Source organism: Vespula vulgaris, chromosome 4, assembly GCF_905475345.1.
Source record: "Vespula vulgaris chromosome 4, iyVesVulg1.1, whole genome shotgun sequence".
In the NCBI taxonomy this organism is placed as follows: domain Eukaryota; kingdom Metazoa; phylum Arthropoda; class Insecta; order Hymenoptera; family Vespidae; genus Vespula; species Vespula vulgaris.
In genome coordinates, this window is record NC_066589.1 from 3733586 (window position 1) to 3754053 (window position 20468).

The 20468-nt window shown below is 31.0% G+C and overlaps 1 protein-coding gene across 2 annotated transcripts in view; it reads left to right on the top strand.

Moving 5' to 3' along the window:
• LOC127063425 (neurotrimin-like) overlaps nt 1-20468 on the top strand; it is a 148550-nt gene that overhangs the window by 124986 nt on the left and 3096 nt on the right. Inside the window, exons 4-10 of one of the 2 annotated variants that reach the window (XM_050993219.1) lie at nt 4527-4685; nt 9387-9515; nt 9645-9782; nt 13701-13850; nt 15064-15120; nt 20203-20268; nt 20389-20466. In XM_050993219.1, coding sequence (XP_050849176.1) covers nt 4527-4685; nt 9387-9515; nt 9645-9782; nt 13701-13850; nt 15064-15120; nt 20203-20268; nt 20389-20466 — 777 coding nt within the window. The remainder of the gene's footprint in view (nt 1-4526; nt 4686-9386; nt 9516-9644; nt 9783-13700; nt 13851-15063; nt 15121-20202; nt 20269-20388; nt 20467-20468) is intronic. The other variant, XM_050993220.1, reaches the window with a different exon arrangement.

Consider the following 20468-nt stretch of genomic DNA (forward strand, 5'->3'; position numbering starts at 1 on the left):
ATGTTGCTGGCATGGATGGATCAAATCGTATCTAATTAAATCTAACCCATAGAGAAATTTATGAGTGATCAATTATGTATCGCTTATATTCTGACGATTATTCATATACCGTTCACCCTCATTGTTCTTACATTTGTGCGTAACAAATCATTCGAGTCGATAATATTTTGAAAATTAAAACGAAGAGAAAGAATTTGTTTAATTGATTAATTTGATTAATTTTTATATAAATTTTATATAATACCAGTTCTTTCGTTAATACCGTTAATACCGATTTGGATCTTTCATCCTCGGCATGATTGAATGATCGGAGAGACTTAAAAATTCACTTACTGCTTAAGAAGTTCTGCGATGGCTCCAAAACACTCGTTCACAATTTAGGTCGAAATTGAGGGTGGTTGATTCGTAGGTTGTTGAAAATGAGGTAGGTCGACATCGAAGTTGGTTGGGATCCTTTTCAATGATGCATTGACTCTAATACGCGATAGTTATTTATTTACGGACGGTCACTAAATTTACTTCGTGAAACTCTACTGTCTTGTATAAATACAACCTGTACGACTGTTAAAAAAGAAAGAAACTTTCCAAACAAATATTGACTCTAACAACTGCATTGCACGCAGTCGATGCAAGTATACTTGTTATTTAAATCACGAAATGCGAATGAGTAAATACTGTTTCTACTTTGCAATCTTCGATTTCCATTTTAGCGACACAAATACTTCATTATTGCTGAATGATGAACTTGACGAAAATAAAAAAAACATAAAAAAGTTTATCGCAGTCAACACTGATTCTATTTCATGATTGTATGTATCATTATTTAAATATTAGTTTATTGTATTAGTGTATATTATACACTGTTTAAATAATTATACATTCAAAAGTATTCATTTCTTAATCTTAGCCAGTTGCGAAGAATATATATATCGAATTAACCTCTGCGTCCCTTTTTGTTGATATTAGATGAAGGCAAGGATATCAATTTCGTTATCTACGTATTTGGAAGTATTAAATTAAAATTATTTTATATTTAAAACGTGTTACGAGCTACGAAATCTTTAAACAGATTATTGTTTAAATATTAATTCATTACATACTGCGTACGTGATATAATCTTCATATAATTATAAAATAAACGAAAGAATTAATTACTTAAAGCTATTTGATACAGCGAAAGAATTTTAATGCTTATTCGACGAAATACGAAAGAGAACTGCCTGGATCGCTGTCGAATTCACGTCTGCGTCCTTCTTTGTTGATACTAGATAAAGGCAAGGACATCGTGCTAGATATCTACGCTATTTTGAAATATTAAATTAAAATTATTTTATATTTGAAGCGTGTTACGAGCTCCATAATTTTTAAATAAATAGATTATTGTTTAACTATTAATCCATTATACTCTGAGTATGTGATATATTATCCATATAATTATAAAATAGACGAAAGTATTGATTACTTAAATTTATCCTTATAGAACGAAAGAATTTTAATGCTTATTCGACGAAATACGAAAGAGAACTGCCTGGATCGCTGTCGAATTCACGTCTGCGTCCTTCTTTGTTGATACTAGATAAAGGCAAGGACATCGTGCTGGCTATTTACGCTATTTTGAAATATTAAATTAAAATTATTTTATATTTGAAGCGTGTTACGAGCTCCATAATTTTTAAATAAATAGATTATTGTTTAACTATTAATCTATTATATTCTGAGTATGTGATATATTGTCCATATAATTATAAAATAGACGAAAGTATTGATTACTTAAATTTATCCTTATAGAACGAAAGAATTTTAATGCTTATTCGACGAAATACGAAAGAGAACTGCCTCGATCGCTGTCGAATTCACCTCTGCGTCCTTCTTTATTGATATTAAATGAAAGCAAGGACATCGTATTCCCTATCTACGCTATTTTGAAATATTAGATTAAAATTACTTTATTTTTGCAGCGTGTTAGGAGTTATGTAATGTTTAAATAAATAGATTATTGTTTAAATATTAGTTTATTATACTACATGCACATCGCAGATTATTGAATTGAATGTAAAATGATTGAAAGTATGAATTATTTTGTATGATTGTTAATTTTAATAATAATTTCATACGAATTATTTGTTATTGTAATTAATTGTTTCGCAAAATCAATACAAAAATCAATATGAATCAAAATAAAGTCGGTAGGCAAGACGATGTAGACAAAAATAAAATCAAAACAAATGTGAATACTGCGAACTAGCGATAAGAACAATTGGGACGAATACAGAGGACAAACCAAAACAAACGATGAAGTAACGAAAACATAAGAACCACTTGGTTATGCGTCATCGTATTAGATCAGTTTAGATATATCTTTCCGTGAGTGATCACGTACCTAAATTATCGGAGAGAGGATTTGTCGAGATTTCAAACGAAAAGTGATACGTGAAATAGAAGGCAGACCCAAAATGGAAGACCAAAGGAAGATCTTTGTGAGATATTAGTGGCTAAATTGGCTATATTGTAAGTACCTTGTTTTCTTTTTCTTTAATATTATAAATCATCATCATATGATATAGGTCGTACTTTATTTCTTTTAATTACCAATAGTAATAGTAATAGCATCATTCTGCCTCGAACCCATAATTCCTAAATTACGAATCTAAATGCTCGCCATTCTGTAAAACGATATACTACATGTATATATATATGAATCTTAAGTTGATTTTTTTTTAAATCGATTCTTAAAGAATAGATATAAAGTCGTTCAAATGACTTTATCAAGGTTCTTAATCATTTGTAAAATTAAAGGAAATGATTTTCGGAAGACGAAGTTTCTGCTCATCGTTAAGTCCACCAACCGCTTTCCTTATTACCGAGAAAATTGTTTCTACGAGAGGAAGAAAGAGAGATAGGGTGGGTGGGAGGGAAGGAGGGAGGGAGAGAGAGAGAGAGCGGTTCGGGCTCGTCCTAAATTTACCGATCGTATCTCTATCATTTACGAGGCAGAGAGAAGAATAGAGAGAAGCGGCTTTCACGACCATAAGGGAAGTTTCTGTCCGTCGAGATCCGAGTAAAGTACGTTACGATTCCAGCTTCCGCCGGATATTCCGTCGCGGATGTGTCGTTTCGCGTTATCATTCTCTACTTTATTACGTGCACGAGAGTCTCTCCTCATGTCAGGGTTCCTCCTCTTCCTCCTTCCTTCTCTCTCTCTCCTTCTGTATCTGTCTTTGTCTCCTTTCGCCCTCGTTCCTTCTCTTTCTATTTCTCTGTTCATATCGGTGTGTCTGTAAGTGAGCATCTATGTGAACACAATCATGAATCCCGCCCCTGCGACCGTTCCGCCTCTAGTGCACGTACTGTTCGGTTCTGGGAAACCTGATTTATAGACGCATAGCTATATATCCCTAGCCACTTCGCTGGCGGCTCGTGTACTTTGGTAGGGTTATTGTTGCGTTAACTGTTATGAGAACCGGTTGGAACTTGCTCTTGTAACCACCGGATGACGGTAGTGGACATTGCAAGGAAAGAGAGAGAGAGAGAGAAATTGGAAAGAGAGAACTTATTGTTGAGAACTTGTCACTGTGGAAATATGTGAGTTCTATTTTCTAAAACACCAAGTCCTCTTTGTCTTGTTTTCATTTTCCTAATGCTATAATCAGTTTCTCTTGGAAACTTATGTACTTTTCTTATCTGAGAATGGAGATGCAATTAAGTTTGCAAGTATGTTGTTATAAACTATCCTTATTCGATACGAGAAGTTAAAGGACGAAGTAGAATGATAATTGAATCACCATTATTGTATAGTTAGTAAAGTAACTAAAGAAATGAATAATCGCGTTCGATATTCATACTTCATCGTGCAACTTGAATAAATGTCTTATTTATGTCTTATTTATCTATGTCTTGTCTTACTTAATCAAAAAGTACAAATGATTGCTTATATTAAAGAAAGGGAAGAAACAAAGAATTTTTATTACTAAAAGCTTAAATCGATTTCGTATTATATTTCTAAGTTTTTCATTATACTTTGAAACAGAAATTTCGTTATTCTTACTTCAAAACATCTTGAAAATGGCTAAAACATCATTAATCGATGTAAAACAAGAGTCTCTACAAGAGTTACAAAATAAGAGGAAGAGACATTGAGTATTGTCGAAGGTAGCAAGAAAAGGAATACTAGAATGATTGTGATCAAAAGTATAATTATGATATAAACGATTTGCGAATATATTATATATTGTTTTTTAACAGTATTTCGAAGATCAATTATTAAAGAACGTCAAAAAAAAAGATTTAAATTCATCGATTCACGAAACTATCATTTATTATATATATTAACAAATATAAATCATTATCTCACTAAAGCTTTCAGAAATTCTTATTACATTCGCGTTTCTATTTGTGATTATAAATACTTTCGCGTATACTAAACATATTAATAATAAATTCGAAAAGATTTTCCTTTAATTGAAAATTTTATAGAATGTACGTGAAAAACAATTATTCTTATTTTGATGTAATCCTTTTATGTACAGTTCCGCCAGACATTTTGGACGATGAAACAAGTACGGACATGGTTGTACGAGAAGGAAGCGATGTGACCTTACGATGTTCAGCAACGGGTTCTCCTGCACCAAACATTACTTGGCGTCGTGAAGATGGTCAGCAAATTCTACTCGGAAATGGAGAAAAAGGTTAATTTAACGAGTTCTTTGTGAACGAATGTAATTTGCTTCGACAATGACAGAATGATGAATTTCTTGAATTAAGATTATTGTATCTCTATATTTATTATAACGTCACGTTCAAAGTAATGCCAACTTTGAATGTTTATGAAACAAATATTCGTGAACCCTTATTTTATATACTAATGCATAAAATGTCATGAATCCTTTCATTCATGAGGCAATACTAAAAACAATCGTATAATATTTTATAAAAAATCAGTACATAGATAATTAAAGTTTATGAAGCAAATTATTGAAAGCAAAGAATCGTATAGTTTAATAGCAGCAATCGATAATAATTTTTTTAATTTTTCCATTTAACATTGCATTATTTCCAATTCATCGTGTACTATCCTATATAAATCATGTTTATTTTCAGCATAATCAAATGATTCAAGTACTTTCTAATAGTTTTGCTATCAGTCTGAAATCATTCATCAAGATTGATGATTTTATTTTGGTTAATCGCACTATCAAAATTACCTTTTAAAGTTCAAAAAATACTGATGCGTTAACAAAAACTAATTAAACAATTCTAACATAGAAATAAAAATAATTGGAAAAGTACTTTTTATTTTATCTAGTGTACCACTTTAAATTGCGACGAAAAATAAAAAAAGCGTATCGATAAGATCAAATGGAAATCTATTTGTCAAGCAGACATCCAAACGAAAAGCAGATAAAAGTTTAATTTGTTAAGTGCAATATCAGAAGAAATATAATTCTTTGTCTTCCTCTCTCTCTTTCTTTTTCTATTTCTATCTTTTTCTTTAAAGGAATAATCCTCAGATAATTCAGTTCTTTCCATACTGTGAAAATCACATTTGTGTTTATCTCAGATGTCTCTCAATAAGAATTGTAACGTACTGCAGTATTCCCTTTATAAAATGTAAGCGGTCATTATATATAACAATTATTATATATAACAATAATATGTCAAAATATAAATACGAGTAATATCGATAACGATAATATCTTGATCGGCTGACCTCATTGTTCAAAAATATAATAATACAAAAATAACACAATATTGTTTCCACCAACGATACAATAATGAATTGGTTATTAGCTAGATGATAATTGGATCGATATTTGAGAACGAAGAAGTTTTTTGAGATTGTAGATATAAAAATAAAAATTCGTGGAAATAAGACAGATTCGTTTTCAAGGAAAAACTATGTATCGCAACGTCCAAAATAAACATATTGGGCCATTATCATCACTATTAGAAAGATTTTTCTCCCAGTTGTTTTGACTTAAAAACGTAAAATCATTTGCTACTTTGATAGAATATCTCCCACAGAATATTATTTTTAGTTGTCCTATAATTATGGAAAGAGTAAATACTCCTTTGGTTGAATACACGATAAAAAATTTCTTGCGATTTTACAGATAGGTTTATAAATTACTATTCATTTCTGTATATATTCAATGATTAATCTTTAAAATCCAGGGAAAAAAAAAGAATATATCTTCAACGTATGCATCAGAAAGTTATTCTCAAGCTCTTATTTTATTTTTATATTTAATTCAATTTCAAGTAAGTTATGTCTTACAATGAATGATGAGTCAGTCTGTGAGAGGGTCTAACTACACCTTTATCGCTTTCTATGCATAAGTCATGCCACGAGCTTATATCACTTGTACGAAATGTAGTTCTACATTGTTCAAAATATAGAGCGCATGAAATACAAAACCTAGTAACATATTTAGAATCAAAATGAGTTTGTAACATGTTAGCATTTAGATCACCAAAAGCAATCGTTAATACAAGAACCTATTAAACTCGTTTTCGAAAACAAATAATATTGCTGTCTTAAGAGAGTAAAATTAAAACAAGAGAGATAGAGAGCAATGACTTTATTTTAGCTACAAAATTAAGATATTCTTAAATATTAATATGCTATAGCGAAATCAGAAATACTTTATATAATGGATATAAGACAGATCTGAAGTAAAAAATACACGAATTTAACCAGATTTGAGAAATCGTAGTAATGTGCAAATATTGTGTGCAAAATATTGAAACAGAAGTAAAAATATAATTCAAATGAATTCGAGTAATATTTGAGTTTAAAATAAATAAACATGAGATTTTATGTCATGTAAAAGATTGAATCTATTTGTTTTATGAGAGAGTTGTTAAGATATTGCATTGAATAGTCAATTCATCTCTACAGTTATCTGATCAGATGAATTGAATCACTTTATTGGATATCTATTATCAAGTCTAACATACATCGAACTTTTACGATGTATTCTTGGTCCTGACATTCAAAGAATCATATAGGATATCATTCAATATAATTCATTCTTTGAGTAGGTTAATCATTTAAAAATATTGGAGTAATTTAATTTGACGATTATGAGATTTCAACTTATTTTATACAACTGTTTTTTCTTTCAGAGAAATATCGATAAATAAGCTATCAAGTATTTTTAAAACTGAATTTTTTATATTAATATGTCTCTAAGAAGTAATCAGTGATATGATATCGGATATACTTCGATATCTATAAATATTTATCTTCTGTTATTTTTTTTCAAATACTACCAGCTCGTTGACCTTTTTAGCTTTTCGAAATTACCACTAACAAAATAATATATTTTGTTTTTTCAATAAAATTTTATACTTTTGATGAATTTTTATACTTTCGATGAAATATTTAATCTACTGTCTCTTATTTATTATATATCAATATTTCGTTTAATATTTAACTATCTATTTTATTGATCCTTAACTTTATAATTCATTAAATGGAATAGAGATACTCGACCGCAAAAAGATATCTAATTAATCTTTATCTCAGTCTTCAAATATACAATTAAATATAAATCGCTGTACTAATTTGCACACATCTGCATAACATTAATAAAATATTGTATCTCATGAGAAAAATTATAAATTTACACCAGGACAACAAACAAAATTTCTAACCGAAAGTTTTATCTTTTAATAGCATCTAGGATGAAATATTGTTATTCATTTCTCCTTATAAAAATTTCTTCCGAAAAAAAATCGGTTTATTAAAAAATCACACTATTGATCTATTTTCGATATTCTTCGACACTTTCCACGTTTTTTTTTTTACATTTTCAGTCAATCCAGATATCGATATATCCTTTAAAATAACTGTAATACAAGAAAAACGATAGGATTTTAGTTTATCAAGGAGTTATAATTAGAAAAAAGGATTTAGAATTTCAGATTTCGGATTCCCTGAAATTTATTTAGTCGGAACGTTGAACTTCGGGATCTCGTTCAAATTTGGTATTTTCATCCACGCGGAACTATTATTTTACTAAAGAACGCGGACGACGATGATACGTTCGTTAAACAGTGGAAAGGAGAACAGAAAAGGGCCGGTAGCCTTATTGCAGTTATATCAGTCCCGTAGAATTTCTCTCAAGAGAGTAAATATACTACGTTAGAGTAAGGGCAATGGGTTAGAGAAAGGTAATACGTTCGTAGAGACGGGAAGATCTTCTATATTTGCATTGAAATTGGCAAACACGAGAAGAGAAAGAGAGGGGGGAAGAGGAGAAGAATAGTGCGAGTGCGAGTTAGTTCTCACGTGCCCAGGATTCAGGTCTAAGCAACAATGAATAACCGGTAGTGCAATCTTAAGCCGTGGTTAACCGTATCCGCGCTTACTTCATTACAACGTTAATCCGAGGAGTCGGCATTTTGAATCGATATCATTTCGAGACGTGTCGCATACCAAGTGGAAGTATTGAAAAGCAATTAAGCCATTCAATGAAATTAGATATTTATTCACTTGGATGCGATGAAGATTGATGCAAATTTAGAAGAATTTATTAATTTAAAAATAAAAAAAAATCATAAAATTTGATTGATTGATTCATAAAATTACCAATATGTCCGAAATTTATCTATGAAATATCCAGCTGAAAATTATACATTTAATAAAATAATTTTTTTTTTGTTATGTTCCAATTTCTTAAGAAACGAATAAACATTTCTTGAAATATGTATGTCACATATAAGACAATATCCTATTATTCTTAAATTCAAATCTTTTGAGATTAAATAATTATATATAGATCGTTCGTAATGGTCATGATCGAATATTGGCATTTGGTGGTCCTTATTATCGTAACAACCATTATTTGTCATCAAACATCGATCGACAGTCGATGGGAAAGAGCATTGTTGCGAGCTCTGTTGTTGTCCCATAAGTAATCAGCATCCGCTAAAGCGAATACGTAGAAACTGGTGCGGAGCCAACTCAGCCGTCTTTCCTTAGATTCTGCATAGCTTTCATAAGCGTGTATTCAACAATATTTAGCTTGTTAGGAACGTGCAAATATTCCATCGGATTTAATTGTGGTTTACGCTTGGACGTAGACAGCCTCAACGTCCGAATAAGTAAACTAAATTTACCTTTGTATACCTGCACGGTAGCATCAAAACTGTGTTATGGAAGTTAACGAGTCACTTTAAATTGACTGTTTGAATCAGGAAGTCGGTCCTATGAAAGAAAAAAGAAACACAGTTCTTTTCCACTTTTCCTCTCTCAACGAATCACCACTTGAACAAAAAATTCCCTCTTTTTCAACGAGTTTCGATGATAAATGGAAACGAATTTCAAGACTAAACGATTGATCGTCTCTGAGTTATAACGTTCAGTTCGATTTTTATTTCAGTGATGAACGTGGAAGGGGCACACTTCAATATTACCAAGGTAAATCGACTACATATGGGCTCGTATCTCTGCATCGCAACCAATGGCGTACCACCATCAGTCAGTAAAAGAATCATGCTGATCGTTCACTGTACGTAATTATTTTTTTACAAATTCATCTTAACTCATGAAACATTAATCGTAAAACTACATTACTTATTTATTGGAACGATATGATCGACTACAATATGTTTTATAGGACTTCTTTGATTATTTTTAGTTCCACCAATGATTTGGGTGCCGAATCAGTTAGTAGGTGCTCAGGAAGGGCAGTTAATGACGTTGGAATGTCTCTCGGAAGCTTATCCGAAATCTATCAATTATTGGACAAGAGAAAATGATGAGATCGTACCCCAAGGTAAAGGAATCCTTTTCGCGTTTAATTATAGAAATTAAATATCCTTTCTTTTCGTTTTTATATGTTGCAAACATTCGTTGATAAGAACCATCTTATTTTTAAATTGCGAAAATATAATAAACATACTTTATGTCGAACGTATAAACACTAGCGTATATAAGACAAGTATAAACGACTTGACTCTGCTTTATGCTCCATACATAAAAAGTTACTATATTTTACTACGTCAAAGCTTCCGTTTCTTTTTAAATTGAACGATTTTTTTCATTCGATTAGTGATGTTTTACGAAAGTATGTACGTGTATATTTTTGAACGTGTTCATTCATCATTCATAATTTCGTTAATAAAATCATAAAAAAGTTCATAGATGATTTTTCGATATTTCAATCTCTTCTCGAAAAGAATTTTAACTTATTTATTGTATTTTCGTATCGCTTTAGTTTGTTGTACGTTCAAATGAAAATATTATGTGTTTACATGTGCATATATGCGTACGCGCGCGCGGGCACGTTATTATAGCATATAGTAGATTATTTCTAAAGTTGATCGATTATTTGTAAAGCAAATTAATTAAGATCTTAAACCGATACCTTCATCTTGATAATCAATTCACTGTTTTCCACATAAATTAATCGAGTGAAATTTACATAATGATTTGATATTCTATTTTATAAAATTTTTATTAGAAGGAATTTATATTCAAAGTGTGAGTCTGACACTTTATGCGTATTATGAAAATTATTGATTTATTATTTAAGTTATATCTAATTAATACAGAACCAATTATAAGTGAATTATAAAGGCAGGATAAATAGCGTTGGTTTGAAGCTATAAAGATATCGACATATATTACGTTCATCTAGAGTTTTTAATTCAAGCAGAATTTTGTATGGTTGACTATAATTAACTTTAATACATATATAGTGAACGTTCTACTTTGGATGATTGTTATCATCTTTAGTAAGGTTAAATATTGCATCTAAAGACATATTATTCCGTACTGCGTTACTAATTGCAGTGTAAATGTATTGACTATTGTAGTGGCTTAATTATCTCGGCATAGTATGGAACATTACCTACCTACAGCTACTCAGCTGTAGTTACCTCATAACTAATTACGAATCAAGAGTATTCTTTGATATTTTAATTAGTTACAGAAATGCATTCATTGTTATTTTTAATGCATGTTGTAATGTTCGACGATAAGAAAAAATTGCAGAATTTCAAATTATATTGGGATCTTAGAAGAATTTCAATGATTCACTTTAATAATTCATTCGTGTTCTTTTTCATCTGTTAGCTTCTCTTCGTTTTATATAAAAAGAGGGTATTAGATATACGAATCATCGGTACATTTAAATAGACTAACTCCTACGAATCCGAATATTCTCTCTCTCTCTCTCTCTCTCTCTCTCTCTCTCTCTTTCTCTCTCACTTTCTCACAACAGGTTACTCGAACAGAATTAACCTTTGAATAATACATGCGAATCCAACAGGACGTTAAAGTTATAACGTCGTTTTATCTGGCATTTATGAGAAAGACCGAGGACACGAGTACGTATAGTCGATATATGAGAGCAGAAACGTTGTATCCTTTCTCTCCCCTCACGCTTTTCCTTCCATAACGTTTATTACAACGCTATTGTAGATGATATTTGCATCTGTATTGAAACCAATAACGTCACGTACAATGCCAGATTTTGATCCGACAATCGTGTTAGCTCGCTGACTATACCTTTTCTAATCTTTTTATATCCTAATGGAAATATGTCGTTAGCGCTATTTTCAAAAAATTCTACCTACCTTCAAAGGGCAATTTATACGCACAAAACATTATTTAAATCAATCTAGTTGTTGATCGTATCTAGTTGTTCCTATTTTTTTTTTTTGTTTAAGATAATAGCAATCCAACAATCGTTCGTTTTATATTTTCTTAAAAAATTGGAATTTATCGAAAAATGTCTCAAAGTTTGATATTTTATTTTATAACACGTGTATGCACGATCGAGAGATATAGTTATGATGGAAGTTTTAACGTTACATTTCTCATACCCTACTGTATTGTTTCGGAAATCGAATCGCTCGCTCGAGCGCACATTTAAATACAACAAATGTCGATACTTGAAAAATTCGAATCGAGGTATACGTAGAGGAAGAGAGAGAGAGAGAGAGAGAGAAAAGGACGGCACAATTTTCTATGTATAGAATTTTCCATTTTCTTTTAAATGGAGCGACCAATTGCAAAATTTGTATTTGTTTTTTCAGGAGTTACAGATTCGTTGTAGCGTCAAGAGTTTCAGAGCATAGCGGTTAGAATCATTCGCGACGGTAGCGAACTCGTTTCATCCGAATTGCTCGTCGACCCTACCTTTCACCTATATCGCTTTTGTTTCTTCGATCAATTTCCATTTATTTCTAATTGAAAGCATCGTCTATGAACTACAATATTTTCGTTTAAAACGAGAATGCGCAAATCTTTCTATATGTTATTTTATTTTTCTATAAAAAAAGCTTTCGCTAAGTCTTCGTACTAATATGAGTCGATCTAATCTAACTTAATTCACTTAATTTGATTTATAATTGATGAAAAATTTCTCTCTTAGCATTTTTCTAATTCTTACTACCTTTTCTTTTCTCTGAGAAAGTCATTCTTTAAAAGTATATTATTCAACTTCGTACATAATTTCTCAGAGGACCGAAAACTTCGAAGGAAATCCTTTAATTGTTGACGTCGTTTAAAACTTCTTTTGAAAAATTTCTTTCGACATTCTCATCTCGCAACTAGATAGTAACTGCTCGCGGACACGTTTCTCTTATCGCAAGAAAATTCTAAAGGAGACGAAATTTCCAATCTTTACGAAGGACGACGGAAATGTCTCTGAATGGTGTCGATCTAAACAGAAATCACGTTAGCTTAGATGGCCGTGTACCGAATACTAAGTTTGATCAGGGTCTGCGAACAAGCTAAGGCATCTGCTAAACTGATTGAACTATTGTAACGTTTCTCTAACAGGTTCTGAAATTTCTCAAATGGTTTTCCCTCAATCTCAATCTCTCTATTACGTATGCACCTTCCTTTTTGCCGTTTTCAAAATCTAACAATACCTAAGAGATAACAATGAGCAAATAAAATTTCTTAGGAATTTAGAAGAAATATTATTTTTTATTATAATATATAAAATATATGCAATAGATTTGCTAGTAATTTAGATTTAACATTATATTATTTCAAAAATTCGTTAAAATTTTTCTTTTCTTCTCAAATAGATCAAAAAAGTTAAAAAAGAAAGAAGCTAATGTGTGAGTGCAAGAGTGTACGTATGAAAGAGAGAAAGAAAGAAAGAAAAAAAGAAGGAAGGATAAAAAGAAAAAAGCTCTTTGTTCAAATATCAGTCCGACTTTTATTGTCGTGCAATATAAAATTTTGCGAGAAAGGAAGAAAGAGAAAGAGTGAAAGAATTCTTGCATAAGATTTTTCATATTATCATTACAAGAAACTGATCTACATAACGTCATTTAAAAAATTTTAATTATCATCATGTATTTTTCCCTCATTATCTCTATTTTAAAGAAAGAATTTCAAGGAGTTAATCATTTTATAATGAGAGAAATTATTTTAGTTAATATTATACTTCGAAATCGATTTGTTTGATATGTGATTTAATAACTGTTTGATATGTGATATCTGATTTGTAGATTGAAAGATTCATTTAAAAGAAAATTCAATTCTTTAGATGCAATCTTATGACAGATAATTTTAAATGGGTGAATTGATATTTTCAGTATGACATGATAATATTATTTTTGAAAACGATTTTTAAATGTTTTAAGAGAAAATGTTATAGAACGTCTACAAACGTTAAGAACACGATGCATAATGTTGTAATTTTATTCAGCACTCGATATTTTTATTTCAGGAGGAAAATACGAGCCAATTTTATTGGACAACAATTATAAGGTTCATATGAAGTTAACTATACACTCAGTGAATACTTCGGATTATGGTTCATACAAATGTGTTTCAAGAAATTCATTGGGCGACACCGATGGAAGTATCAGTGTATACGGTAAGTAAAAGAAATTCTATAAAATTCGACATTAATTAGAAATGGATTCATGCAAGTGTTATAAAGGAAAGAGAAATAAAATGTACGTAATATAAAAGCAGAAATATAAATTGGAAAGTCTAGATCAGAGGTAGACAACCGGCGGCCAACGGGCCACATGTGGTCCGCGCTTTCATTTGCCTGCTCTGGTAAAATGAGAAAAGACGATTATGAGTTTCATGACTTTTGTTTTTAAGCATAGAATGTTGACTAGTGAACTTAAGTAATAGGGGAACAGACTGATTAATGGTGAGGACTGTGCGGCCCGGGGTGAAGAAATAGTTGTCCATCTCTGGACTAAATTATTAAGAATAAAATTCATTGGAAATCGTAGAAATTTCATTGGAAATCGGGTCAGAATAAACTGAAGATCTCCACAAAAAACAAATCAATATATATTAATAATTATCAATATATATATAAATATAATTAATAATTCCAAAAGTCATTATTTCGTTCCAGTTACGAGAGGCGCGGATTCGAAATCTCAAGTCCAAATTGTTGTATACTTAGTTACTTCGACGCGTAGTTTGAGATAGTTTCTCGCAAGTGGCAGATGGAACTAGCCGGGTTTCGAAAAGAAGGGAAGAAATAAGCTCACATGGCGTCAAAGTGTACACCTTCGCTAGAAAATGTTTGCACTCATAAACTCAAAGATAACAAGGAGTTAGAGAACATATAAACTGGGCCGAGAGTTGAACCGTGTCTCGAGATGTAAACTGGGAATCTCTATAGTTTTATCATACATTCCATATATATATGTAGATATAACTACATACGTACGGTACACAGGATGGCCCATTTAAGTGAGAACACATGAAAATTTTTTGTTGTTTATCGATAAACGAGAAAAGTTCTTAAGGAAAAGATGATCCTACAAAAATTCTTTTCTCATCACTATATTTATATACCTCAAACATTGTTATCTTACTCTGAAAAATATATTTTCATAAATTTATAAGTAAACGAAAGTTCAAGTGTTCACGTTTAAATATTTTACCCTGTATACGTATCTATGTAGAAGGCATGAAGAATTATTTTTCTCGCCGTTTATTAATTTTTAATTCGAACATACGATTGACTAAGCCTATGATTAAATATGAGCTAAAAATTTATATACTCATCTATACATTTTTACACTTTTTTTAATTATCTCATTTCTTGGGCCTTCCAGCGATACCTTCCGGTTCTGGTTCCAATAGCAACACAGGCAATGATACAAAGTACAAAGGTAAAGTACTTTTTATCGTAGGTCGTAAATCTTTGAGTTCGTTGTTCTCTACGTTCTTTCACCCTGCTTCCTTCTTATTCTTTGTTCTATTCTCCATTTTTTCTTTTTCTTTTTTGGCTTTAACTTGGTTTTACCTTGGCCCGTTTTATTCACCCGTCCGCTCTCACACAACTTCTTTTTCTTCTCTTACACTCGTCGTACTTTGTTATCTCCTTTTCTGTCTTTTTTCCGTTCTCTCTCTCTCTCTCTCTTTTTTTTTTCTTTCTCTTTTTCTGTACCAATGTAGAGAACCACCAAATACACGCACATTCGTACACATATCGATCGTCGATTCTATTATTTTCCACTGCAAAGTGATATCAATTGATAGGTACTTTATTTATGTTCGATATACGAATCGAACATCAATCAGCGCGGATTTCTATCTCTCTTTCTCTATCTCTCTCTTTTTTTCTCTCTTGCATAGGCGTTTTCTCTCTTGTCCTTTATTACTAACACTGTGCCGAGTGGTACTTCTCGAATGATGCCGCGTAACGTGTGCTTGCGTTGAATGAACGGGTCACTGCTTAATTAGATCAAGCACGTAGTTTGTGACTCCTGATATACTTTCTCTTTCTCTCTTTTCCTATTTCCTGATTTTTTCCCTCTTTCATCCATTTTTTTTTCTATTTCGTAGTAAATAGAGTACCTATGTAAAAAGAAAAAACAAAATATTCGACGATGCGAATCATTAATAAGCTGGATGGATTTTAAGAAGAAACGCTATAATTTCTAGATATTTCGAAAATTTTCATCTTCCGTATAAAGTTCCGTAATATTTCGAATAAAATATTTTTCACTGAAATTTTATTTTATTTAGGAGTTTTTGATCGTTGACTAAACCCGAAGTCTTTTAAACTCTGACTCTGGTGCTTCAAAGCATATCGTTTTTTCTCTCTATTTCTCTTTCTTCCTCGCTTTCTCGCTTTCTAAGTTAAAAGCTGAATGAATAGTGAAGTCGAGTCATGTCGGAGGTTCGTAAGTCGACCTTCTCTCGTTTGCTCGATGGGCATTCGACCGAAGGCGGCACAAAAGTCGATGCTTCGCAGAGACACGCGTCCTAGAAAGTGGAAGAAATAGAAAAATAGAAATAGAGAAAAAGAGAGAGACCGTGTGTATAAGGTAGAGAGCAAATGTGTGTGTGTCTGTGAGAAAGAGAGAGAGAGTAAATCTATAGAGTTGTAGACTCTATAGTTGTAGCAATCGTAGTAGAGCCGAGATATCGCGAGATAGACGTTTAGAGAAACGACAGTCGAGAAATGCTGTACACTACGAATGAAACAGATTTTGGCCTCCAATCCTGCATTTTCAATGCATCGTCGCGTATGTAGGTATTTCCCATCAACGACATCCGAAAACAAATGAAATTCTTTCTCTCACACAATTCAGAACTTGGTCGTAAAAATACGTTTTGTAAATTTTCGTAGAAGTTCCCAGATTCTTGTTTTGTGTTTTTTATTTTATATTCTTTTTTTTTTCTTTTTATAAGTATAATTCATTAAATACGTGATACGCGTGATATTTTCATTTATTCTGATTTTAATTCTTTCTTCTCTTTTATAATAATTCATCTACTAATAATTCATAATATGTTTTCGTGCTATTTTAATATTGATGTATCGATTATATCGTATTATTTCATTTTTATAATAGTTTAGTTCTAAAATAATATTTTATGTTTTAATTATATGTATCGTTAAAACGTCGATATAATTAGTATTTGTTGTCAATCGAAAATAACAGACAGTTGCGAATGAAAATGAAAGATTAAAGAAAGTAATATTGGTTGTTATTGAAAATGTAATATGCAGATATTTCCGATTATTCAATTACAGAAATATTTATTTATCGATTTAAACTACCTTTGTTAAATGTTAACAAGTTTGTGCTATATTCTCTATCTCCATAGCTACAGAGCATGTAATGTTATCGATGAATAACATAATACGTTGAATAAACATCCCTAATAAAATTTTCTTTAAAAAATTGAAATATTCAGTGATAATTTTATCGACTCATAAAGCATTACTAATAATAAATCGTATTTGAAAACGAAATTAATAATAATTAACTCATTTTCGAAATTAATAAAATTAACACCATATTTCGATCAGAATATTTTAACTATATTACTAAATCTCTAATCATATATTAATACGTTCAATTTTTCATAAATATAAAAATTTTCGTCCTAGTTTTAGCTTTGAGTTTCCTTCGATTGCGAGATCTCATATCGTGAGTTCACGTTTGTGTTGAATTGTAAAGCGGAAACTCAGCTTAATTAGTGAAAAGACTTTCTGTAGTAGTAAAATTTGGACTTTCGATGTTAATTTTCGTATCTTTTCGTTAAAAAGTTATGTTTCACGATTTTAGATGTTATTATCGTATCTCTTTCTTTCTCTCTTTTTACTATCACGAATGATGTAAAAGTTCAAGTTATTTATACGGTTTTTTATTATTTCTTTTACGTAGTTTGTTTATGGTTTTTACATTTTTTGATGTTCTATGTATTCATATATAAGTGTTTTCGTACTTCTCAAGCCTAACATACATGTCGAAAGGAGAAAAAACATTCGGTCTCCAAAATTTCACTAAAAAGAATAAGAGTAATACACGTAAAACATGCGAATATAGCAAGGCACGAAAATACACTGGCACCAAACTGACATTTAATCTGTTACGTTCTTTGAGGTTCGTTGTCATCGTTGCAAAGAGCTCTATTCTTTTCTTTTTTTTTTTTTAAGCCATTATTTCTGCTTCCGAGTATACATGCTTAGAAACTGAGAAAGAAATAGATCAATAAATATATAATTACATTCCTAATCGTATGTGAACTAATAAATATATCACAGAGTAAGTTTATTTAATATTAAATTATTAACAGTTTAGATCAAAACAAAAATCAATTGTCCAAAAATATAATAGCTATTATAGACAAAATAGTATACGTTTAAGTTGACTAAAATAAAGTTTTTTAAAGATAGAATAGTCATAATTGATTAATTGATTAAATGTAATGAATTAGCAAAAGAGAGAAAACAAAAGAAATAGAAAAAAACGGACAGTTAAAAAGGTGGTAACGTTTATTTATATTTGCAACGAATTCGATTATCTCTACGGTATTTTTCTGCTGTTGTCTGTCCTAGCGGGTGCCATTTATATGCTAAATATGTCCGCGTTCGGGACCACGAACGCGATGATTGCCTAAATTTATTATGACGTCGGCATAGGGAAATATATTCCTATCCGTAGTACGCGATTTCCAATGAAATGACATGTTCAGAGTACAATGATAATATACAAACCAGTTGGAGTATATTCGTTTATTTCATTTTTATCTTTCCTCATCATTGATCAAGTTTGTCACGAACGGTTTGTGATTCTTAGAAATATCTGCGTTTCACTTAATCTATGTACGTATATATGTGTGTGTGTGTATGTATGTATGTATGTATGTATGTATGTATGTACGTTGTACATATATACACGTAGATATACGTTTTTGATAAAAGTCCGAGAAATATTCAAGGATAAAGGGAAAACGTTTCTTTTTCTCTCCCTCTTTCTCTGTCTTTCTGTCTCTCTGTTTCTTTATCTCCGTATGTCTCTCCGTCTCTATATCTCTATCTGTTTCTCTCTCCCTCCCTCTCTCTCTCTTAAATTGATTGCAAAAATCTTATAATATGACAAAATATTTGCGAATATTCTTTCACCGCGTCATACGCTTCAGTTCTTCGTCGATCTCTTCCTACGAAGATCCGATGAAAAATCCAAGATTTATTACGATTGGTAGGTTCTCGCACTATCCTACTTTCTGTGTATGTACTCGAATCGACCGGAAATCGATATATGCAAAATATTTTGATGCTAACAGATTGGGAAGCGACGTTGTGTACGATGGAAGATTTATAGACCCGGTTTGTTGTTACGGGTCAATTTTATTCGACCCTATCCCTCGGAGAGAGCAGTTCGTTGAAAATATACGCATGAGGAATTCACAACAAATTTATTGTAATTTTTGAAAGTACAGGAAGTACTCTGAAAGATTATTAGAAATATTTTAATAACTCATAAATGACTTATTTTATAATAATTGAAAAATAAATTTAAAATATACTTATCAATCAACGAATAATCTAAATTCCATAAATGAGAGTAAAATTTAAATTAGCAATATTCGAGAGTATTATTAATCGAACGTTTGATATCTGCACAATCTATCATATTTAGTAGCAACGAGGGTATTCTAATTTATATTCTTATCTCATTGCGTATATAAAAAATAAATATTTTATATACAAAACAAATGAGATATGCAAACAACAGTTTGCTAAATTCGTAAGTATTGTGACAAGAAAAATAACGACGCTTTATAGTTCTATCATACCGAAGGAGAAAGACTTTAATTAGTTGAGTAGAATTTAATTAAGTGACGAATATGCAACCAAGAAGCTGTGAAATTTAAGCTCTGAAAGGAGAAAGAGTCCTGGTTTGCTCGGAAGAATCTCAGAGTCGGAAGAAGACAGTACCAATAATTGCGCGATTCAAATGAAGGACAATATTGCGTTCGTCAAAGTTACCATTAAAATTTATTCACGGAATTTAATTTTAGTCGTACTTTGTTGGGAAAATTAGCTTGTATAAATAAACGACTTTATAAATTATATTCTGTACAGACCAAAACAACTCTTTCGGCAAAAATTACATTTAGCTCTCTAATGTACAGTGTCAAAATTTATTAAATAACTTTTTATTTATTGGAATAATCTCTTCCAACAAACGGCGAGGAAATTTCACAGTATCTAAAAATTTATGAGAAGCTTGATATTGATAAAATGATAATTTATCGTTATTCTTTTTATGTTTTCATTCATTCATCCTTGCTATTATTCGATCGTGTGAAAATTGCATAGTTTACATAGTAGTGAATTTGCATAGTAACTATCCAGCACGATATGTAGTATTATCCATAGTAACAGTAGTAATAGCTAATTTGCCAAAGTAAACAATAAGTAGAATATTCGACTGATTCGTTGTTTGCAGGAAAACTGAGACAAAATTCTGGGAACAATATTCTCGAAGGGAACCAAGATATGTTAAAGGAACGAGGTACGTAAAAGTATATATTTCATATAAAAAAGAAAACTACTATATTTTGATAAAATGATATAAAACATATATTTGTATAGAAATACTGATTGATATTAAAGAATGATGACATATTTTTAGATTTGAAACTTCGTAGCCGAAAGAAAAACGGCGATGGGACTGATGATTACGAAGATTCGAGTTCAACGACGAGGAAAAGT